Source organism: Mustela putorius, unplaced genomic scaffold (genome assembly GCF_011764305.1).
Source record: "Mustela putorius furo isolate JIRA1106 unplaced genomic scaffold, ASM1176430v1.1 tig00003962_pilon_pilon_pilon, whole genome shotgun sequence".
Taxonomy (NCBI): Eukaryota; Metazoa; Chordata; class Mammalia; order Carnivora; family Mustelidae; genus Mustela; species Mustela putorius.
Genome location: NW_025422106.1, coordinates 21,054,907 through 21,077,844, shown reverse-complemented (window position 1 = coordinate 21,077,844; position 22,938 = coordinate 21,054,907). Strand labels below are relative to the sequence as shown.

The following is a 22,938-nucleotide window of genomic DNA, read 5'->3' as shown; positions in this document are numbered from 1 at the left end:
CACTGAGCCACCTACGTGTCCCTGTCATCCCCATTTTAGAGATGGGGAGACCAGGGCTCAGAGCAATGAGACAACAGGCTCAGAAACATATTACTGGCAAGTGCTAAAACTCAGGTCTCGTTTTCTTTCCTTTGAAACTCAAAAAGTTGGGGGTGCCTGGGTGGCTCAGTCAGTTAAGCATCTGCCTTCAGCTAAGGTCATGATCTTGGGGTCCTGGGATGGAGTCCTGCATGGGGCTCCCTGCTCAGCAGGGGGTCTGCTTCTCCCTCTGCCCCTCATCCCGGTCAAGCTCTTTCTCTCTCAAATAAATAAATAGAGGTGCCCGGTGGCTCAGTTGGTTAAGCGACTGCCTTCAGCACAGGTCATGATCCTGGAGTCTCAGGATCGAGTCCCACATCAGGCTCCCAGCTCCAAGGGGAGTCTGCTTCTCCCTCTGACCTTCTCCCTTCTCATGCTTTCTCTCACTCTTTCTCAAATAAATAAATAAAATCTTTAAAAATATACATACATACGTACATAAAATCTTAAAAAAAACAAACAAACTCAAAAAGTCCCCACGGAGACACACACAAAATCCACCTCATTCGTAGCAAGCTTGTGCACAAAGCCTGGGGCCTGGGGTCTGGAGAGCAGAACTGAAGTCCTGCCTCATCTCCCAATATACTTGCTCACACAGGCCAAGTGTTTACTCCAGGAGCCTCAATTTCTCTACAATAAAATTGGCCCATGGGGCGCCTGGCTGGCTCAGTCAGCAGAGTGCGTGACTCTTGATCTCAGGGTCACTTGAAAATAAAATCTTTACCAAACAAATAAAATTGGCATGTAGTCACCTTTTGGAGACTGATGGACAGACATTGGCAAAGTCTCCCAGAAGCCAGGGCTAGGACTCCACTGTGCCTGTTTGATCTTCAACACGTACATTTGCTCATGGGGCTGAAAGGTACAGAGAGTGTGAAGGCGCAAGGCGGGAACTCACACGCTCATGGGACACCATCTGCGGGGGCAGCGTCTTTTCAGTGCAAACATGTCCTCTGAGCACCTTGCAGGACAAGACCCATGAGGGCTGTGGGGGCCACAGAGAAGATTCCAATGGTGCCTGCTCCCACGATAACTGGGGACAAATAAGGGATCACATGAATTCTCCATGTGATGAAGGAAACAGAGCAGGTTCAAAGCCTGGACACAAGGAAGCAGGTGTCAGGGAGGGTTAGGGGAAGCTTCACGGGTTGTCCACGATGAAACCAAGCCATCATCTCTGATAGTTCCCCTACATCTCAAGCCCCAGTCCATCACAGAGAGAGTGGAGATTAGAACTGTGTTTCAGCTTTTCTTTCTTACACCTGCTGAGCTCCTAGGACTGTACCAGGCTCTCGCTTTGGATCCCCTGTAGGTAAAGCAAAACAGGAAAGCAAGAACCTCCCAGAACTTCTCATTTAGTCCTTGGTTCCAGGATGAGTTTTGTTGCTGATTGTACTGTGAGTGGGACACTAGTGACCCTGTGACTTGGCCACCATCTTTGTGCACAACTGTCAACTCCATGGAACTTCAAAGAGTGAGGAAGAGGGAATTAAGAGCAATTCTACTACCTGACTTTTTAAAAATACGTGCGCTGTGTATCTGTGTATTTGCAGGCATTGCACATGTGTGCTGTGCACATATGTGTCTGTTCCACGTGCTGTATGTGTCTGTATATCTGCCTTGCTGTACATGGGTTCCTAGGTGTGGAGAGGTGGACAGAACCCTGAGGCTTTGGGGGTGATTCATTCCTCTTCTCTGGGCCTCGGCTTCCTCTCCTCTATGCATGGATTACTCAAATTCCATGATTTTGAAGGATTCTTGCAGATCTGACCCTCTTTAACTTTGTCATTCACCGTACTATTTAAGGATTTCAGCCAAAGAAGATCAAAATAAGAGTAAAGGACTCGAAGCTGCTGCCCATGCAGGGACTGGAATTAGACGTGAGAAGGTTAAGGTCCCAGACCAGTCCACACTGGCCTCAGGAGAGCCATGGAACTCCTGATCTGAAGCAACAGTTGTTAGAATGCAAGGTCATGAGTGCCTGGGTAGCTCAGTTGTTTGAGTGTCTCCCTTTGGCTCGGGTCATGATCCCAGGGTCCTCAGATAGAGTCCTGCCTTCTCCCTCTCTCTCTCTCTCTCTCTCTGTTGCTCCCCCTGCTTGTGCTTCCTCTCTCAAATAAATAAATAAAATTTAGAATGCAAGACTAGACCCAAGAAAATGGATTGTATCCCCCATCCCCATGCTGGCCAGGGAGAAGGGGCAGAGTCTGCATATGACTTCCTGAAGGGCTCTAAGGAGGCAAAGGGATGGAAGGGGGCCATCCAGGAGACAGCGCTGGGTGGGAAGTGTCCCCAGGTCCTATTGTGCCATCTGCAGTCTCCTGATAAGAAGGGCCACCACCCTGATAGTCTCAAGTCTGCTTATCATGGTCCCCAGACTACCCCACCCAGGCTCAGACTCTACTCTAGTCCACACCCTGATGAGAGCACCGTCCACCCCAGCCAGGGCCACAGCCTCAGAATCTCTGGTGGGCTGAGATATCTCTGTTTTACCTTCAGGACCCCTGGTTTCTGCCCTTGTTCACCTTTGGTCTTAGAACTAAGCGAGGACCAGGCAGGAGCCTAGGCAATGAGTGGCGTAAATCTTGGCTTCCCTGCATGAAGCCTTTACTCTGGTAAAGGAGCCTGACCTGCTTGTGAGGTCTCGGAGTAGAGGTGGCAAGGTAGGAGGGGTCGCAGGACAGGAAAGGGGGCAAGGAGCAGACATATGATAATTCCTCACCTGGCTAGAGGGCCAGAAAGGTTTTTCAGCCATATTTCTCAGTTCTTAAAACTTGGTGAACTATGTGTTAACAGCAAAGCCCAGAGAAGTGGCACTTTGCCTCTAGTCACACAGCTAATGAGTGAGACAGAGGAAAGAGGGAAGGACATGGACATTGGTTCCATAGGTGCACAACCTGGGGGTTTGATGAGCACTGCCATCACCCTGGTCACCTCCACAGGAGCTGGGTATGGATTGCTCCCACTGTACATACAAGAAAACTGAACCTGAGAGTGCTTGGTCCAAGGACACAGAGCTGGATGCAGGGGACGGATGTCATTCGGGGTCTATAATTGCTTCCTTCCTTCCTTTCTCCCCCTCCCTTCCTTCCTTCTTTTTTCCTCCCTTCCTTCTTTTCTTTCAAGATTTTATTTATTTTTCCAAAATATTTTATTTATTTGAGAGAGAGAGACACAGAGATAGTGACAGTATGAGCAGGCAGCAGAGGGAGCAGGCTCCCTATTGACAAGGAAGCCGATGCAGGGCCCAATCCCAGGACCTGAGCCAAAGGCAGATGTTTAACCCACTGAGCCACCCAGTCCTCCCTATTTTAAGCAATCTTTACACTCAGTGTGGGGCTTGAATTTACAATCCCAAGGTCAAGAGTCGCATGCCTCACTAACTGAGCCAGCCTGTTGTCCCAGGGCCCTTTACTTCTAAACCTGGGCTCTCAGTGGCCTTAAGCAGCTTTCAAGAATATTCCATGAGGGGCATTTGGCTACTTCATTTGGCTAAGTGCTTTGCAGGTAGCTAGTCACCGAGTTCCCAGCACTGAACTGGGGATGGCTATTACTGTCTACATGGAGAACAGGAAGGGCTTAGAGAAAAAGACTTGCCTAAGAGCCACAATTTTGTCTGCCTTCCTCCCCAGGCCAAAGTTTTTCTCCTCCCCCACATCAACAGTTTAGCTCCCTGTCATTTGACATGATCGGCCAATAACCAGGCCTCTGTGATTATTTGCCTAAATGATTAATCACACAAATAAACGAGCCCATAATAGGGAGATTTAACCAGCCAGAGAAGACTTCCCTACGAAGTGTTACTTACATATGAAGAGGAGCGAGAGAGGGGCGAAGATTGTGTCAGAGGGAAGAGCAGGGCACCTGGCTGCCTCAGTCAGGCGGGCGTGCAACTTTTGATCTTGGTGTTGTAAGTTCAAGCTTCTTGTTGGCTATAGAGATCTTTTTTTTTTTTTTAAAGATTTTATTTATTTATTTGACAGAGATTACAAGTAGGCAGAGAAGAGGCAGAGAGAGAGGAGGAAGCAGGCTCCCGGCTGAGCAGAGAGCCCGATGTGGGGCTTGATCCCAAGAACCTGGGACTCTGACCTGAGCGGAAGGCAGAGGCTTTAACCCATTGAGCCACCCAGGCGCCCCTGGCTATAGAGATCTTAAAAAAACAAAATCTAAAAAAACCCCCACAAAAACAGTGGCACCTTGGTGGTCAGTCAGTTAAGCATCTGGCTCAGGTCATGATCTCAGGGTCCTGGGATCAAGTCCTGTGTAGGAGTTCCCTGCTCAGTGGGGAGTCAGCTTTTCCCTCTCCCTCTGCCCCTCCTCCTGGCTCATGATCTCTCTCTCTCTTGGTCTGCAGTCTCTCAAATAAAAAATAAAAACTAGGGGCGCCTGGGTGGCTCAGTGGGTTAAAGCCTCTGTCTTCAGCTTGGGTCATGATCCCAGGATCCTGGGATCGAATACCACTTCGGACTCTGCTCGGTGGGGAGCCTACTTCCTCCTTCTCTCTCTGCCTGCCTCTCTGCCTACTTGTGATCTCTGTCAATTAAATAAATAAAATCTTAAAAAAATAAAGTTAAAAAAAAAAGATTAAAAACAAAAACCAGGATGTCTAGGTGGCTCAGATGGTTAAGCAGCTGCCTTCGGCTCTGGTCATGACCCCAGCGTCCTGGAATCAAGTCCTGTATCAGGCTCCTTGCTTGGTGGGGAGCCTGCTTCTCCCTCTGCCTCTGCCTGCCACTCTGCCTCTCTGACAAATGGACAAGTAAAATCTTTAAAAATAAATAAATGCCAAAACCAGAACCAGGGGGAAGAGCATGTGCCAACATTCTGTGGCAGCAGGAAGTAGAACATCCCCCAGGAACCAAAAGGTTTGGTCTCCCCTCCCACTCCGCATCTTGGCCTCATCTGCCCTTGCAGAGATGGGGTCTAACTGCCTCCCAGCACACAGATCAGATTGTCTAGGATGGAGAAGGGGAGGGAGCAGAGCAGCAGATGTGTCTCCCAGAATGGGGGGTCTAAAATAACAGTTGCAGGGTGCCTGGTGGGGCTCAGTCGGTTGTGTGTCCAACTCTTGGTTCCAGCTCAGGGTGTGATCCTAGGGTTGTGGGGTTGAGCCCTGCATTGGGCTCTGCACTCAGCCGGGAATCTGCTTGAGAGTCTCTTCCTCTCCCTTAGATCCTGCTACTCTGCACCCCCCTAGTCCCACTGCCCGCCCCCACATCACAAGCACATGCTCTCTCTTTCAGATAAATAAATCTTTAAGAATCAGGGGTGCCTGGATGGCTCAGTTGGTTGATCAAACTGCCTTCAGCTCAGGTCATGATTCTGGAGTCCTGGGATGAGTTCCACATTGGGCTCCCAGCTCAGTGAGGAGTCTGCTTCTCCCTTCTGATCCCAAAATTAAATAAAATGAAATAAACAGACCCTCTCCCCGCCCTGCCAGCTTTCTGAGAAGTCTCTACACTAGGAATCTTGCACTAAATATTGCCAAGCTCTCACTCTAAGTGGCTTAGATCTCAACAGGCCCCTACCTGTTCTTATGCTGGCTCTCAGAAGAGCTTGAATCCCCCTGCCCTCAAATGACCCAGCAGAGGACCATTCCACCAAGAGGAGCTTGCATGGCAGTGGTAGCCTAGGTCTACCCTCCTTGGGCTCTACATAAACATAGGCAGGGGCCCAGGAACTGAAATTTAAGCCAGAGCTTGCCCTAGGAATCCAGCTTTCAGGACTCTTCCCGCTTTATAGGATTCAACTAACATTTCCACTGCCACCATACTAGTGCCATGGCCGAAACAACCGGCACCTGGCTATGGCCAACAATGAAACCCTAAAGGATGGGATGAGGCTGTCCTTCCTCCTCCCAGTGCTGGCAGACAGATGATCAACTTCAAGGGGACAGGACTGAAAGGTAGACCGTAGCCTTAGAAAGGTCCATAAAGTCTATGGGAGAAAGAGCCTACTAGAGTGACCAGTCACCCTTGTTCCAAGGAGCCCAGCAGGGAAAGGGTTAAGAGGCCGGGCTTTCTAGAACCCGGGAAAGTGTCCCACCCAAGGGAGGGGCCAGTGGATTAAAAGGCGGGCAGCTTGAGTTGAGAGGCAGGGTCAGGGCCTCCTCACCCCTGAAGGCCTCCCCGGCTCCAGTTCCAGCTCCAGGTGAGTACCCTCTCCTGGGCCTGTCTGCTTGTTGGTCTGACCTGAGGGAAACTTCTGCCTCATCATGGGATCTCTGGCTTCTTTAATTCTGACACTGGGGTCCCCAGGGAGATCTCAACAGACCCTAGTTCTGCAGGGTTTTCCCGGCCAGTCCCCTTCCTTACCTGACCTTGACCACAGCCATCATGGAGCTGTTGGCTCAGAAGCTATGGAGCAGGGAGTGGGGAGTGCTGCGTGTCCAGCACTGACTGGTCCTGCTCTGCCCCCAGCCCGTCTCTCCCTGCCTCAGTGCTCTCCAAGCCATGCTCCCTGTGCCTGCTGCGGGGCCCTGGCTGGGATATCATCATATACTGTAAGTTTGCAATGAGATACTACAGTATAGATGATGTACTAGTCCGGGTCCCCACAGCTCTGGAGCCAGATGAGGAGGGCAGGGCATGCTGCAAACCCACCAAGCTCACCGCTCAGCCTATCACAGCCTGCTGACCGCCGGGACGCTTGGGGATGGCGAGGAAACCGTTACCATTACTGAGTTTAGTAATGGTAACGGTTCTCTTGCTGTACCCAGAATACGTGTCAAGAAGAGAGCTCAGGACCCTGGAGCAGATCACTGGAAGGGAGGGAGACTCCAGCTCAGACAACAGGGTGGGGGTGAGGGAATGGGTTTTCTCTTTCCTGTTCTAAAGAAATAAAGATGAGAACCAGTATGCTTGTCTTTTAATTTTATTAGCATTCGAGCCTGGGAAGAGGGATGGGGCAAGTGGCACTATCTCCCTTAGGACCCACAAGTCCTTATGCGTGGTTTTAAGGTAGAGGAACTGAGGGGATAGGAAAAAGGCCTCTCTGCTAAAACTGGCAACACAGGGAGAAACTCTGGGTTTGATGCCAGCGAGAAGCAGTGTGGCATTGTTCCTACTGAAGAGCCAATTTCTAGACCTAAGCAGCTGGAATCCCAGGCAGAGAGAGGCACGACCCGTAACTGAGCTAAGTTTCTTCCTCCAACAGATGTGGTCAGGGCCTAGGCAGACTCACTAAGGCCATGCCAGCCAGTCAGTCCATCAGGCAGTGCCCATGCCTCTCACCAGTCCCCATCCCAGGCAGGGGCCATCCTGGTCAGTGGCTCCTGCCAGCAGCTAGGGCTGGGATGCCATTGGGAAAGGCAGCTGAGGGCGGTCATGTGAGAAGCTTCACAGAGAGCCGCAGCTGTACATCGCAGAGGAAGATGTCCATGAGATCTCGGCCCACCTCCTGTGCAATCTGGGAGATCAAGCGCCCCTTTGGACCAATCAGGATCCTCTGAGGGTGGGGTGAGAGAGAGAGACACACACACAAGACTGCTCTTGGGGCTCCTTAGCAGTGGAGGAAGAACCCCTGCCTAATGCCCTGGTCCTTTCTCCAAGCCTAACCCTGCTTACCACATGAGATTCTTTGAGCACCAGAAGCTTCTGTTCGATCACCAGCTCCCCGCTTGGCCCTTCCTCCCACATCACTGTCCTCTGCACAGGGAGACATCATGATTAGTCAGACGGACCCGCATTCCTAGCTCTCCAGACCCCAGGTGTCTGGTCCTGGGTGCTGTGCCTGGTGAAGAGCCCCCGAATTCCTTCACTGTGCCCACACCTGCTGCACACTGTAGGGAATCTCCTGGGGCAGGTGCTCTAGGAGCTTCTCTCGGATGATGTTGGCACAGATCTCCTCAGGCGTCTGGCTAGTGAGGACTCCACTGTGGAATTCCCAGGGTCCTGGCCGGGCCTGTGCCAGGAGGTATTGCTGTGGGTACAGAGAGGGACAGGTGGGCAGCTCAGTCCCAACCAAGACTTTCCTACTCACTCTCAGGAGGAACTCCAAGGCTTGTCTTCACATGGTAGAAATCAAAGGCCAGGCTCCGGTCAAGGCTAACTGACCTTTAGTGTTTTCACATCCTCTTGGCTTAGGGCTGACAACATGAAGATCTCCTGGAAGTGGGGCCAGCCGATCCTCTGAGGGCCTCCCACAGACTGTGTTTTTGGGCCCTCAGCTGCTGGGCTGGGGCACGGAGTGCCAGGCTGTGAGCGAAGGGCCTGCCTCATCTTGAGCTTCTTGCCATTGACCACACCTTCAGTAAGGGCTGCTGTGAGCTCCAAAAGAATGGACTTCTGCTTCAGGCAATCTACCTGGGCGTGGAGGATGGGCAGAGGGTGTATGGTCAGTGAGATGGGCCCCACAGAGGAGAGTAGACCCCTTCATCAAGTAGGTGGTGCTCACCTTGTTCATGACAAGGATGCTAGGGACTTGTGAGAACTGAGTCAGGCACTGGAGCACCTGGGGGCTGAGCTGGTTCCGAGTCCACTTGTCTGAGACATCCACAAGGACCACAACTAGAAGTTGGCAGGGTGGGGAAGAGGAAAAATATATGACCACTCTCTCCCCACCCCTCCAAAATGTCTATGATATGGGCTCCAGATTCCCATCATGAGTCTAACCCAGATCAGCAGATTCCATGCTCTTCCATGGATCTTCCAACAAAGAAAGTTCCAGATGGTGCCTGAGGGACAGACAAACAGGTCAGAAAGGGTCTTATGACTGATATACTCCTAATGAGGGATAGGGTATGATAAGATGGTTTTCCAGACCTTATGGTGGAATCTCCCCACCTTCTCCTCAACACCTTTCCCTCTACATACCTGTTTCCACAGCTATTACCTTTTCTGTTTAACAGGGCTGATGAGGCCAGGGGTGTCAAGTAGAATCTAAAATCAGGAAAGAGAGATGCCCACCCCCCAAGATGGAACAATTATGACTAGCAAGTGAGAGAAAGGCCACCACTGATGTCAGAAAACTGCACCCACTCTAGGACAGGATGACTTTAGAATTTTACCCTTCAGCTTTGTTTTAATTCTAGACAGGATCTAAGAGAAAGATAATGACTGTGAATATATGGAAGATTAGGAAGGAGTAAAGAGGGAAATAGATCTTTCTGACTATAAGCCAGAGGGTAAAAAGTAGAGAGAACTGCACTAGGCCTGATTAAAGAGGAGACTCCCCTTCCCTCAGAAAAGTGAATCTCAGGGCGCCTAGGTGGCTCAGTGGGTTAAGCCTCTGCCTTTGGCTCAGGTCATGATCTCAGGGTCCTGGGATCAAGCCCCTCATGGGGTTCTCTGCTCAGTGGGGAGCCTGCTTCCCCCTCTCTCTCTCTGCCAGCTGCTCTGCCTACTTGTGATCTCCCTCTCTTTTAAATAAATAAATAAATACATCTTTTTTTAAAAAAGTGAATCTAAATACTTTGTTCAGGTCTAACTGTAAGGGAGACCCTCTTAAGTTCACCCCCCGTCCAGTTTGCTGGACTTCCTTTGAAGGTACCCACCACCTGGGCCTCTTTCTCCGTGATGACCCCCAGAGCTTGGCAGCGAGTGGTGTGCACCTTCTTGGAGACAGGGAACACCTGCCAAAAACAAGTAAGTCCCAACTGAGTTCCCAGATCACTATGGGACAATTCATAAAGAAACAGAAAAAAGTGACAGATGAAAGGGGCGGGGTAGGAGGGGATGTCAAAGATGCAGCATACTTTCCGACCCAGCAGCTGGTTGGAGAGTGTTGACTTCCCTGCATTCGGGGCACCCAGGATGACGACTCGTAGGACCCGGGGGTTCTCAGGCATGTTGGGATGATGGACCAATAGGAGATCCTGCTCATCTGTGTGTGGGGTAGGGGCAGGAAGGAAGCAACAGGTAATGCAATCTGGATCCCCTCTCAGGTACTCAGTCCTACTGGCCCACAAAGGAAATAGGGAATACAAGCTTAGTGTACCAGGCTGAAGCTGAGACCTGGCTTCAAGACTTAGTTTGCCCATTCATTTGTTTATATGATTTTCTCAAATTCTCTAACTTCTCTAATCTCCTTAGTTTTCCTCACCTGTAAAATGGGAGATAATATTAACAATGCCTCCTTAAAATCTTCTGATGATTGGCAATTTTGCAAAAACCATCAACACAATCCCTGGCATTTAATACTCAATCACTGTGTGGAATTGTACTTTGTAGTTGTCCCTGATAAATGTATGTACATGTGTACATGTGTGAAAGCACAGCCAGAACAGATAAAGTCAGAAATCCCTCCAGCTCAGACAATCTCACCCTACTAAGGGTGTTATAAAGGCTCTGCAAGCTTTCTCCGTGTTTTTAAGTATTAGTTTCTTATAATACTGCATTACCATGACCAGTTTTTGTGTCCAGCCTCCCTACCAGAATGTAGTCTCAGATGCTTGAGAAACAGAGGGTGCTATTTCCTAGGTGTAACTCAGTCTCTTGACAAGGAGATGGGGCACTTATTGGATCCAGTTCGCTTCCCATTTCGGGACAGAGAGCCACAGTTCTGCCCTGCCCGTGTCCCTTCAATCTCCTGCTCTTTGTGAGCGTCTGATTGTGACCACATCGGTTCCCTCTGGCTCCTAACTCTTAGAACGTATTATCTCTCTCCTGTGAGATACTCCAAGGCTCGCCTCTCTCTCGGGGCCTCAAGATCGTTTTCCATAATATAGGACCAAAGACGATATCCCCAGGGATTGAGGAGTTTCCCCGACCCAGAAGTTTCACGTTTTCGCTAAAGTGGGGACAGTCCGGAACAAGCCTATCTGGGCGCTTTACCTCTGTGCATAGACACGCCGGGAGGGTGAGAAGTCAACGAACTGTCCGGCTGAGAGAGTCCAAGGAAGCGGTCCAAGGCTGAGCTCTGGCCATAACGGCGAGAAGCAGAGGACAGGCGGGGACCAGAGAAGGCGGCGCCCGCGAAACAGGACACGCACCTCCGCTGACAGTCAAAGAGCGAGGAGAGCCGGACCCCCCACTCCCTCTCGGCACTGGGGCCCAACTGCCGGACCCCTGACACCGCCCGAAACAGCGTAGCCGCGCGACGGCTGGGAGCAGCCATTACTGCCGCAAGGAACTCCGGGAACTGACCAGGAACTCACCTACGATTGGATAGGGAGGTGGAAAAGCGAACGAGCGGAATGCTAGATTGGCCCAGAGTGCGGAAATACAGGGGATGTTGGAGGTGGGCTGGGGAGAAACTGCTCCGGAGACTGACCAAGGCTAAGGGAAAGGAAAAATGTGTATTTAAGTTTGCGTGGACATAATGATCCTTTTGGACTCCCATAAATATCCTGTTTTCTTCGCCTCCTGCCGAAGTTTTATAAAAAGCCCTTCGAGCCCTGAGAGACTACAACTCCCATGAGGCCAAGCGGCAGAATTTATTTTTTTATTTTTTCCTCTTAGCTTCTGACTTCGGAATGGGTGCCTTTTTAGTTCTCTCTGGTTTCAGGCTTGCAGATTCTCTCCCAGTATCTCCCTGGCTTGTTCTAGCGGTGGGCCGCGTTTTCCGACAGTCTGCACCTTTGCTTTATGTGAGCCTCCTGTAGGGAGTACTCCCTGGGTCGGTGCTCCTGAGGAGAAATAGATCTTATTTCCCATCTATGAACCTCTGTTACTATTTTCTCCCTAAGGCCAGTCCTTTCCGAGAAAAAAGCAGAAGGGAGGAGAAGCTGCGTAGTCAGCTATAGTCTCCCAGATTGCCTTTTGTGCCCTTTAACCCTTAATCATCCTTGAAGTCTCTCAATCACATCACTCTCGAAATTGAGAGAGAAGTGTTGCGGTTGTTGGAGAAATGGGGATTTATTCATATGCTGTGTACAGGCCATGTCCACGTGAATTAAGAAAATGGACAAAAATCTGTGTCACAGGAGTTATGTCCTGGAGGCTCTGTGTGTGTGTGTGAGAGAGAGAGAGAGAGACAGAGACAGAGACAGAGACACCTGACAGCTCAGGTAGCATGGTCTAGGTGAAAACCTAAAGACAGAATGAAAAATGGGGCGACTGTCTGGTTCAGATGCAACACCTGATCTCAGGCTTGTGCATTTGAGTCCAGTGTTTGGTTGGGTGTAGAGTTTACTTAAAAGAGAGAGGGGTGCCTGGATGGTTCAGTAGGTTAAGTGTGTGCCTTCGGCTCAGGTCATGATCCCACGGTCCTGAGATGGAGCCCTCTATGGGTCTCCCTGCTTAGTGGGAGGCCTGCTACTCTCTCTCCCTCTCCCTGCTGCTCCCCCTGCTATGCTCTATCTCTCTCTCTCAGATACATAAAATCTTTAAAAATAGAGCGAGAATGAGAGGAGAGGTAATTGAGAAAAGCCAGGGGAAAAAAATATATACGCATCTTTCCAGGGGAGCAGAGCAAAAGGGAGGGGTAACAGAAGAGGGGGAGAGAAGTGGGGTTAAGAAAATATTTTTTTTTTAAAGATTTATTTATTTATTTGACAGAGATTACAAGTAGGCAGAGAGGCAGGCAGAGAGAGAGAGAGGAGGAAGCAGGCTCCCTGCTGAGCAGAGAGCCCGATGCGGGACTCGATCCCAGGACCCTGAGATCATGACCTGAGCCGAAGGCAGCGGCTTAACCCACTGAGCCACCCAGGCGCCCCTATTTTTTTCTTTTTTAAGATCAAATATTTTTGTTTGCTCATGGCAATGACCAGGTAGAAAGGAGAAAATAGTTGGTATAGGACAGAGAGAGGAGAATTGTTGGGAGGATGGAACCAATTGACTGGGCTGTGGTTGGAGTGGAGGCTGAGTGTTCAGAATAGCTCTGAATGACACAGGATTGACAGAGACTGGGCATCTAAATGCACTGATGGTTTGCAAATGGCGCCAGGCTCCAGCTTTTAGGCTGCTTGCTCTATTAGCAGAAGAAACAACCTTTCTGGAACATGATATTCTGGATGTTCTTTGGGCATATGGGTGCCCAAAGAACAAAATACCACTTAATGCAGGGCAGCTGGCAACCAGAAAAATATGAATCTTGCATGGAGAGTAAGGTGAAATGCCATTTCAACTGTAATTAGGTTGAAGGGCAATATCAGGTTAAATGGTGGTTGAAGAACTTAATTAAATAAATGCAAAATCATCCAAAGGACACATACCAAGTACTACAACATTGGCAATAGAGAACACCTTGGAAGAATCCCTGGGATAACACAAAAACTTAGAGGAAATGTGTCAAAGTGCTTTGTTAATTCTCTTCTTTCCCCCAGATTTTCCCTCAAAGGATATTGTAGGGAAATGTATTTTGTGAGATTAGGAGAGGCTAATCAAATGAAATAGACTGCGCTGGTTTGTATGTCAACTTGCCACTTAGCTGTGTGAGTTTGGACAAGTTATTTCAACTTTCCAAATGTCAGTTTTGTCATCTGTAAAATGAAGAAGAAAATGATAAACACGTCTACCTAATATCATGTGTTCATTTGAATCTAGGATTTAGAACAATGGAGGCTTTCAATAAATGTCCTTATCTTAAAGCTAATTGTTTTAATCTTTCTTTTCTATAGAGACAATTTCTCTCTGTACTGTATTCCTCTCATCAGCATTTATTTAAAAAATGCTTGATTTCCGGATGCCTGGGTAGCTTAGTGGGTTAAGTGTATGCCTTTCTCTCAGGTCATGATCCCAGGGTCCCGGGATTGAGCCCTGTCTTGGGCTCCTTGCTCCGTGAGGAGTCCATTTCTTACTCTCCCTCTGCCTCCCCACCCCGGCTTTTTTTTTTCAAGGTTCCAGGTTCCTAGGATTGAGTCCTGCATAGGTCTCCCTGCTCAGTGGGGAGCATGCTTCTCCCTCCCCATCTTCCTGTGGCTCTCCCTACTTGTGCACTCTCTCTGTGTGTGCCTCTGTCAAATAAGTAAATAAAACCTTAAAAAAAAAAGATTTTATTTATTTGTTTGAGAGCGAGGGAGAGCCATCCCTCTTCCCATCATTTCTTGAATATATCAAGCTAATTTCTGCCCCAAGGCCTTTATATCTGCTGCTCCTGCCTCCTAGGTTCAAGATTTGGCTTCTGTTTCCTATTCAGGTCTCAGTTTAAATGTCCTTTTCTCACAGCATTTATCACTACCTGCAATGATTTTCTTGTATGCCTGAAATGCTATAGGAGCATCGCCAAGAGTCTTCACAGTCTTACCAACCCCTCATGGCCCCAATCTGAACAAGTCCCTCCCTTGCTTCACTGTCCTCAGAAAAAAGTGTAAAGTAACGTGGCTCCGGCTTACTTTGCTAGATTCCTCTCTCTTTGTTTTGCTTCTTTAAAAAGTTTATTTATTTTTAGTAGTCTCTACATTCAACGTGGGACTCTTTGGACTGAGTCAGCCACACGCCTCCACTAGTCGCAACTCTTGTCATTCCTCTTTTTCAGCTTAACTGAATTTTTTTCAGTCTCCCAACTGTCTGGTATTCTTTCCCACTTCCAGGTGTCTCCTTTGGTTGTTCCTTCCATGACTGATTAAATTCTCTCTGAGGATGCTTATTTTTTTCTTCCCCTCCTATGATAAGACAGTTTATAATATCTTTTTTTTTTAAGATTTTTATTTATTTATTTGACAGACAGGGATCACAAGTAAGCAGAGAGGCAGGCAGAGAGAGAGAGGGAGAAGCAGGCTCCCTGCCGAGCAGAGAGCCCGATGCGGGGCTCGATCCCAGGACCCTGAGATCATGACCTGAGCCGAAGGCAGAGGCTTAACCCACTGAGCCACCCAGGCACCCCAGTTTATAATATCTTGATTGAGCACAAAGATTATTGAGCCAGGGGCGCCTAGGTGGCTCAGAGGGTTAAGCCTCTGCCTTCAGTTAGGGTCATGATCTCAGGGTCCTGGGATCGAGCCCCGCATTGGCTCTCTGCTCAGCGGGGAGCCTGCTTTCCCCTCTCTCTGCCTGCTTGTGATCTCTCTCTCTTTGTCAAATAAATAAATAAAATCTTAAAAAAATATATTATTAAGGGGCGCCTGGGTGGCTCAGTGGGTTAAGCCTCTGCTTTCGGCTCAGGTCATGATCTCAGGGTCTTAGGATCAAGCCCCGCATGGGGCTCTCTGCTCAGCAGGGAGCCTGCTTCCCCCCCCACCCCACCCCTCTCTGCTTGTGATCTTTCTCTCTCTCTCAGTCAAATAAATAAATAAAATATTATTTATTTATTTATTTGTTTTTTAACATTTTATTTATTTATCTGACAGAGAGAGATGACAAGCAGGCAGAGAGGCAGGCAGAGAAGAGAGGAGGAAGCAGGCTCCCTGCCGAGCAGAGAGCCCAACGCGGGGCTCGATCCCAGGACCCTGAGATCATGACCTGAGCCAAAGGCAGTGGCCCAACCCACTGAGCCACCCAGGCACCCCAGATAAAATATATATTTTTTAAATCATTGAGCCAGATATCCTGGGTTTGATTTTCGGTTCCATTATTTACTGTGTGACCAGGGCAAGTTAGTTCTCTCTCCTTCAATTTCCTTATCTATAAAATAGGGATATGGATGTGATGATGAAAAGAACTGATATGTATAAAGGACTTAGAACAGTGCTTGACACATAATAAATGTTATTCAAGTGTTTGTTGTTGTTATTAGATGTCCCCTACTAGACTGTAAGTTCTATGGGGTCAAGGACAATACATATTACTACTCACTGTTGTATCTCCAACACCTACAACAGTGTCTAACACATCATGGGTACTCATTAAATTTTTGTTCAGTGAGTGAATAAATTATATCTTTCCATAGATAGATTGGCATACCTTTGTGGTGTCAACATGGCTGCAGCATCTTATTCTCACATCTGGTTTTAGTTGGAAAGAGCAACAGATTTCCCCTGAAGGAACGTTCTCCATGTGCATTTTGGCTCTGACGGGGTTACATGCCCATTCCTGAAACAATGATTGTAGCTTAGAGAATGTTATGCGCTGAATGACTTAGGTCTGGGTTATGTAAATGTGCTCTATGCCCAGAGTGACCTCATCCAAATCACAGGGTCTGAAAATGGAGTAGGGGTGGTTCTCTGAATGATTATCATCTGATATAGTGTGTCGATACTTGGCAGGAAAAAAAAAGTCTGCCGTTCTGCCCTTGGTAAGAAATTCAAGTAGTTTGGGGAGCCTGGCTGGCTGGACTCTTGATTATGAGTTTGAGCCCCACATCGAGTGTAGTTTTTAAAGATTTTATTTATTTGACAGAGACACAGTGAGAGAGGGAAAACAAGCAGGGGGTGTAGGAGAGGGAGAAGCAGGCTTCCCACTGAGCAGGGAGCCCAATGTGGGGCTTGATCCTAGAACCCTAGGATTGTGACCTGAGCCGAAGGCAGACACTTAACGACTGAGCCACTCAGGAGCTCTATAGAGATTACTTAAAAATAAATAAGTAAATGAGCTTAATAAATAAATCCATATAAATAAAGAAATTCAAGTAGGGAAATGGTTCAGGAGACCCGTATGGTTCATGTATGCTGTTGGGGCACCTGGCTGGCTCAGTTGGAAGAATGTGCAACTCTTGATCTTGGGGTCGTGAGTTCAGGCCCTACACTGGATATAGAGATTCCTTTAATAAACAAATAAACAAAACTAAACAAAAAAGATATGTCATCATCACGTAGATTCCAACAGAGGACTTCATGTGGTGGTAGAATTAGGAAAATACAGTTCCTGGAAACTTCGGGGTCAGCTTTGGCTTTTTTTTTTTAAACACATCCATTCATCTGCACATAGTATCAATATTAATTCTTCCTCCCTCTGGCTCTTAGATTTCCCCATGGTGTCAAATGTGTTCTCGTTCCAAAGGGTAATACTTTTGCAAGTAAAGACAACTCTTCCAAGTCAGGAGCTAGCTTATGGGATTGGTCCTGGGCCCCACCAAACTACTCTGTCAGCAGTTGCATCTTACTCTATGTATGTCAAGAGATTGGGAGACACTTCATATATGAGGCAAGCACTTTTGTGTAGATTTGCTTTTCTGGGAACTGAATTATGCTATCTGTACAGTGTTTTCCCACAGCAACATATAGCTATGTATGTAAAAGTCACATGCATCTGATAAGTAAAAAATCCTTCAGTTCCTAGGTGCCTTAATTTCTTAGTGACTTGAGAATTCCATTATATATATTTTTATTTTTATTTTTTTTTTTAAAGATTTTATTTATTTATTTGACAGAGAGAGATCACAAGTAGGCAGAGAGGCAGGCAGAGAGAGAGAGGAGGAAGCAGGCTTCCTGCTGAGCAGAGAGCCCGATGTGGGACTTGATCCCAGGACCCTGAGATCATGACCTGAGCCGAAGGCAGTGGCTTAACCCACTGAGCCACCCAGGCGCCCCCATTATATATATTTTTAAAAAGACTTATTTATTTTAGAGAGAGGGAGGAGAATGAGCAGGAGGGACAGAGGGAGAGAGAGAGAAAGAATCTCAGTCAGACTCCATGATGAGTGTGTGGAGCCCCATGAGGGTCTTGATCTCTCGATCCTGAGATCACCATCTAGCCAAAGCCAAGCGTCACACGTTTAACTGACTGCACCAGCCAGGTGCCCCTATATGCATTTTTAATTAATAATCTGTAATAAAAAATACTAGTGACACTCCATTTTTAGCATTCTCAAACTTTACTGTTGGGCCTATTCTTGCTTCTTTCCAAAATGAGGAAAAAATTTCCTTAATCTTAAAAGTTTAAACATTCATATCAGATCCTGGCATTAGGAGTAGCTTTTGCTTTCCCCAAAAGTACAAAGAATTTAACACCTTTCACAGAAAGAATGGAACTGCTCCCCCGCCTTCCCCTTCTCTTCTTTGATCTTCTTTTGCCTTACATTATATCTTGGTTCTGAGATTTCCAAACTCTGAACTGTAGAGGGAAGACTGGGCTGGAGATGGGATGGGGGTCATGGTTATAAGGAGAGAGTTTATTCCTGTGTCTCCTCTTCCTTTCTACTGCAGTGCACTGCCCTCCTCTGTCAAGTATGTAGTGAATTTCCAAGATTCAATTAAGCCTAGTCTGTTGTTTGGCTATGCCAAGGCAGCACAGTGGTCTAGGAGCTGATGGTTGGGTTTCCATGGGATAAAGGTCTAGTTTTTGTTTAAACATTTACACAAGGGCCAGGCTTCATAGTGAGAACTGGAAAGTAGGGGACTATTAGCCTTCAGGTCCCTTGATGGCACATAGGAGATGCCTAGAACATTTTTGTCCAATAAACAGTATGCGCTTGATAAACAGACTGATTTAGCAGTGTCCCAAAGAAGTTTTGGTGTGGTCACCGCCTTGCCAAGATCCTTGGGGCTTCTGAGCACCTCCTGGCCCGTAGTATATTCAGGGATGTAAAAGCTGCCTCTTACACCATTAGCCCCAGTGTATTCTAGATGTGATCGTCTTCTTGAAAGAAATCCCAAGTTCATTATCAGTCACCTCAGAGCACCTGCATTCAGGCCTTTAAGTGTAAGTAGGATCTAGAATCTTAAAAGTGTCATTATGTCTATGGTTCCTTACGAGCATCGCGGTCCAAGCGTTAGTAACCTAGGCAAGGTAATCCAGAGGCCTTGGACCTGGGGTCAGCCGCCACAGCCTGTAAGCCTAACCAGTCCTCGAGGGCAGCAGCCATGTCCACCCGAAACCCAGGGGTCCAGGACATCAGGCACTGAAGAAGACGCCTCGGCGTGGGCTGCGCAAGCGCGGGCGTCGGTAGAGGGCCCCGGTACTCCAGGCTGCGCAGGCGCATGAGCGGCTCCCGGCGAGTCCCGACGGCGGCGGCGGCTACTGAGGGGCCGGGCGTGGAGCAGCGGTGGCGGCGGCGGGCGGCAACGGAGCAGCCATGAGGGCCGGGCCCAGTCACCGACAGTGAGTAATGGTGGAAGAGGGGTGGGCGGCGGGAGAGAAGAGGGGTGGCCTGGTGGAAGGATACCTCGACTTAGCAGGGGGGTGGGCTCTGCCTGTCGGAGGCGAAGGGGCGTGGGGGAGGGACAGTTTGAGGTGATGATGGAAGCATTTGGGGCATAGGTGGTCGGATCGCCCGCGCCAGGGCTGGACAGCTTGGCGGAGGGAAGGAGGTGAGTGCTGCAGAGTGAAGGAGCCCACGGCAGGGGCAGTGTCCCGCGCTTCCCCGTTTGTCATCGTCCCTTCCCCCAGGAGCTTTCGGTCGCCTCTCCCTTTCCGCTTCTTTCAGAGAATGGTCGCGGGGGGAGGGTGGTGGAGGATGAAAGCCCTGCCGGAGCTGAAGAAGCTAACTCTGATCCAGGCAGGCAAGGGCCGGTCGTCCGGAGTCATGGGCTTTTCTGGGTGGAGGATGGGAGTCAGGAGCCCTCCGTTTAAAGCTGGGAGGGATGTAGAGAAAAAAGCTAGGGGCTTAGAGTCTGACAGGTTCGAAACCACGTCCACCATTGATAAAGCTGATAGATAACCTTGGGCAGGTCCCACTTAACCTTTCTGAACCTCTGAAAGATGCAGTGGTTCAGTGGGCTATTTCAAGGATCTTGTATGTGATTGAGATTGTGTATGAAAACTGTAAATTGTAGGTGCTATGCCGATGGTACTGTATCACCAGCAATATTACCTTACCGTCATTAGTAGAATGATTGATTTCTTTGTCAAGGCGAAGCATATTGTTTGTAAAACCCCAGTAGGCACATATGTCCGTTCTACGTAGGCTCGGTAGATCATGTGCAAAAAATACCAGTTTGTGATGTGACTAATTAGCCATCAGACTTGTGTAGGAAAAATACCATACTCTTGGGCATTTTTACAAATGGTGTGTAGCTCCTACTCAAGAGGAAGGAAATAGAGAATGGAGGGCCAATCTGTTAAATGCTTTCAGAACATAGCTCACTCACGTCGCTTGACTTGTAACACAGCTGGTACCAATGTGCTTTATTAAGAGTGGAGAAAACTAGTTTGACACAAGCTGGGAGGGCTGCACAATGAGGGATGTGCAAATACAATTTGTTATTTTTAAATTGTGAAAAAGTTTTCTTTTGCAAGGGAGTTTCTGGCTGCCCTAGGTCCCAGTCTCTATTCTGGAGGTCAGATACGCATATAGCAGCTTTTCAGTTCCCACTTTTTGTTATCCTGCCTGTGGAACCTTCAGGGTGGAGTGTCTCTCTGAGAAAGACAGAGGCAGCTGTGCTAGAGCCCAGGAGGTGGCTGGTTCTTTTCTGAGAGGCTGAAGGAGCACTCCTGAGGCTTTGTTGTTTTTCTTGTTGTTATTTAGGGTAGACAAAGCAGAGGACAGCATTAAACCTTGTGCTTCTAGAGAGAGAAAATGGCTTTTTGGCCACAGCTTTTGGAAGAGGTGAAACTTTTTTCAGAAGGAGACAGAAGCTGATGCTTCAGCTTTTCTGGCTATGAAGATTGATTGAAAGCTTGAAATGGCGAGGCCTTTTGGAAATTAGTGATTTGTCTTTCGTCTGAGCAAAGGTAGGGAGTGGCTGTACTAGATCCTTGAAGATTCACAGATAAGAACAGTGAATTATTTTATAGGAATGGGGGAAATGAACCCTAATTGTCTTTAACTTCTCCTTCTGGTAGAACGTGTTTTACCTCTCTTTCCTGGAAATGCACAGTATATATTATTTTTAATTTTTTGCTCTAGTTCTTTGGTTCTTCCAATAAGTATCCATAACACCGATTATTTTTTGTTTGCTTTTGTTTTAGAGGGTATTTTTTTTTTTAAAAAGCATTTGTTACTCTTGTCATAGGTCATTTACAGAGTACAAATTTCTTCTGTTTTGACTTACAAACGAAGATGAAGTAGAGGTATAAAATGTTAGAGCTGGCCTAGCTGTCTTATTTTATTTTAATAATTGGGCATTTATTTTTAATTTTGGTAATGTATTTTTCCCTCTACTGGAAATTTCCATTGGTTCAAACAAGTCCATAATGCTGTCTGTGTTATGTTAAAATGATAGAGGTTTGTTCAGCTGTGATGAGAATTTCCTGTCCTTCTCTCTCTTCTTTTTCCTATTTGTGGTTATTTTTATGTAGTAGATGACTGTGACCAAACGGAGAGGCTTCCCCTGGGGAAGAGAAAAGGCATGGTCAGAGCTTTGATTAACTGTTGTTTGATCAGTCTGTCTAAAGTGGGGATGTAAAGGGTTGTCTGGGTGGCAGAGTCCATTAAGGGTCTGACTCTTGCTTGCAGCTCAGGTCATGATCTCAGGGTCCTAATATCAAACCCTGCACTGTGGTCAGCGGCGAGTTTGCTTGGGATGCTTTCTCTTTCTCTCCCTCTGCCCCTCTTGCTTGTGCTTGCATGCTGTCTCTCAAATAAATATGTAAATCCTTGTTTTTTTTTTTTTAATTTTTTGGAATATTTCATTCATTTATTTGACAGAGGGAGTGAGAGACCACAAGGAGAGAGAGCAGCAGAGGGAGAGGGGGAAGCAGGCTCCCTACTGAGCAGGGAGCATGATGTGGAGCTCGATCCCAGGACCCAAGCCAAAGGCAGATGCTTAACTGGCTGAGCCACCCAGGTGTCCCAAAATAAATGAATCTTTAAAAAAAAATAGGAAAAAAAAGGGGCGCCTGGGTGGCTCAGTGGGTTAAGCTGCTGCCTTAGGCTCGGGTCATGATCTCAGGGTCCTGGGATGGAGCCCCGCATCAGGCTCTCTGCTCAGCGGGGAGCCTGCTTCCTCCTCTCTTTCTGCCTGCCTCTGCCTGCTTGTCATCTCTCTTGGTCAAATAAATAAATAAAATCTTAAAAAAAAAAAAAGGAAAAAAAATAAAATTGGAGCGCCTGGTGGCTCAGTTGTTAAGCATCTGTCTTCAGCTCAGGGTCCTGGGATCAAGCCCCACATCAGGCTTCTGCTTGGCAGGAGGGCTGCTTCTGCCACTTTTAAAAAAGATTTTTTAAAGAGTTAAAAAATAAAAATAAAAATAAAATATTCTAACAACAATAAAACAAAGTGGAGACATAAGAACTTCCCATGAATCTCTGAGGTAGCAAGTGCTAAAATAAAAGGAATTAATGGTTATTACCTCATTTTTATTCTGATTAAAAATTTTTAAAATTTTATTTCTTTATTAGAGGTAGAGAGAGCAGTAGCAGGGAAGAGAGGAAGAAGCAGGCTCCCTGCTCAGTGGAGCTTGATCCCAAGACCCTGGGATCATGGCTTGAGCCAAAGGCAGATACTTAACCAATTGAGCCACCCAGGCGCCTCTATCCTGATAAAAGTAATACTTTTTAAAAAAGATTTTATTTATTTGGGGTGCCTGGGTGGCTTAGTGGGTTAAGCCTCTGCCTTCTGCCTTCTTCTCTTGGTCTTGGGATAGACACCCACATTAGGCTCTCTGCTCAGCAGGGAGCCTGCTTCCCCCCTCTCTCTGCCTGCTTCTCTGCCTACTTTCGATCTCTCTGTCAAATAAATAAATAAAATCTTGAAAAAAAAGGACTTTAGGGGCACCTGGGTGGCTCAGTGGATTAAAGCCTCTGCCTTCGGCTCGGGTCATGGTCCCAGGGTGCTGGGATTGAGCCCCACATTGGGCTGTCTGCTCGGTGGGGAACCTGCTTCCCCCTCTCTCTCTGCCTACCTCTCTGCCTGCTTGTGATCTCTGTCAAATAAATAAATAAATAATCTTTAAAAAAATAAAGATTTTATTATTTGACACATAGAGAGAGAGAGAGCAAGAGAGGGAACACAAGGGGCGCCTGGGTGGCTCAGTGGGTTAAAGCCTCTGCCTTTGGCTCAGGTCATGATCCCAGGATCCTGGGATCGAGCCCCGCATCGGGCTCTCTGCTTGTCAGGGAGCCTGCTTCCTCCTCTCTCTGCCTGCCTCTCTGCCTACTTAGTGATCTCTGTGTCAAATAAATAAATAAAATCTTTAACCAAAAAAACACAAACAAACAACAACTCTTAAAAATAAAAAAATAGAGAGGGAACACAAGCAGGGAGAGTGGGAGGGGGAGAAGCAG

At 47.7% G+C, this 22,938-nt stretch overlaps 2 protein-coding genes and 1 long non-coding RNA gene across 7 annotated transcripts in view; 2 read left to right on the top strand and 1 right to left on the bottom strand.

Moving 5' to 3' along the window:
- The first annotated feature begins 5,669 nt into the window (after positions 1–5,669).
- On the top strand, positions 5,670–6,935 carry LOC106005311. Of its 2 annotated transcripts, none has more exons than XR_001178568.2 (2): positions 5,670–6,228; positions 6,638–6,935. It is a non-coding gene; the product is annotated as an uncharacterized LOC106005311 (long non-coding RNA). The 2 variants fall into 2 exon arrangements; XR_006603718.1 differs by having other exon boundaries at positions 6,498–6,935.
- Positions 6,936–11,158, bottom strand: ERAL1 (Era like 12S mitochondrial rRNA chaperone 1). 3 transcript variants are annotated; one of them, XM_045070150.1, is made up of 10 exons: positions 10,851–11,158; positions 9,773–9,900; positions 9,572–9,649; positions 8,911–8,957; positions 8,691–8,752; positions 8,473–8,585; positions 8,133–8,381; positions 7,849–7,998; positions 7,644–7,724; positions 6,936–7,567 (listed from the first exon to the last, which is right to left on the bottom strand). In XM_045070150.1, exons 1-10 carry the CDS (start codon positions 11,131–11,133, stop codon positions 7,307–7,309), a joined length of 1,452 nt encoding a protein of 483 aa, XP_044926085.1. In that variant the 5' UTR covers positions 11,134–11,158; the 3' UTR covers positions 6,936–7,306. The 3 variants fall into 3 exon arrangements, with proteins under 3 accessions (XP_044926085.1, XP_004747022.1, XP_012908996.1); XM_004746965.3 differs by having other exon boundaries at positions 6,936–7,524; XM_013053542.2 differs by having other exon boundaries at positions 7,339–7,562.
- Positions 11,159–18,727: 7,569 nt separating this feature from the next.
- The window catches only part of FAM222B (family with sequence similarity 222 member B), an 80,913-nt gene continuing 76,702 nt past the window's right edge, over positions 18,728–22,938 (top strand). The window contains exon 1 of one of the 2 annotated variants that reach the window (XM_004746968.3): positions 18,728–18,872. The gene's annotated coding sequence lies outside the window, so the exon portion shown is untranslated. The remainder of the gene's footprint in view (positions 18,873–22,938) is intronic. The other variant, XM_004746966.3, reaches the window with a different exon arrangement.

Excerpts from the sequence above, each read along its gene's own strand:
- ERAL1 (XM_045070150.1), bottom strand. The coding sequence starts at position 11,133 with ATGGCTGCTCCCAGCCGTCGCGCGGCTACGCTGTTTCGGGCGGTGTCA. Across the intron at positions 8,382-8,472 it reads GCATCCTTGTCATGAACAAG|GTAGATTGCCTGAAGCAGAA; the intron begins GTGAGCACCACC and ends CTCCACGCCCAG. Across the intron at positions 7,725-7,848 it reads TTCCCTACAGTGTGCAGCAG|AGGACAGTGATGTGGGAGGA; the intron begins GTGTGGGCACAG and ends CTCCCTGTGCAG.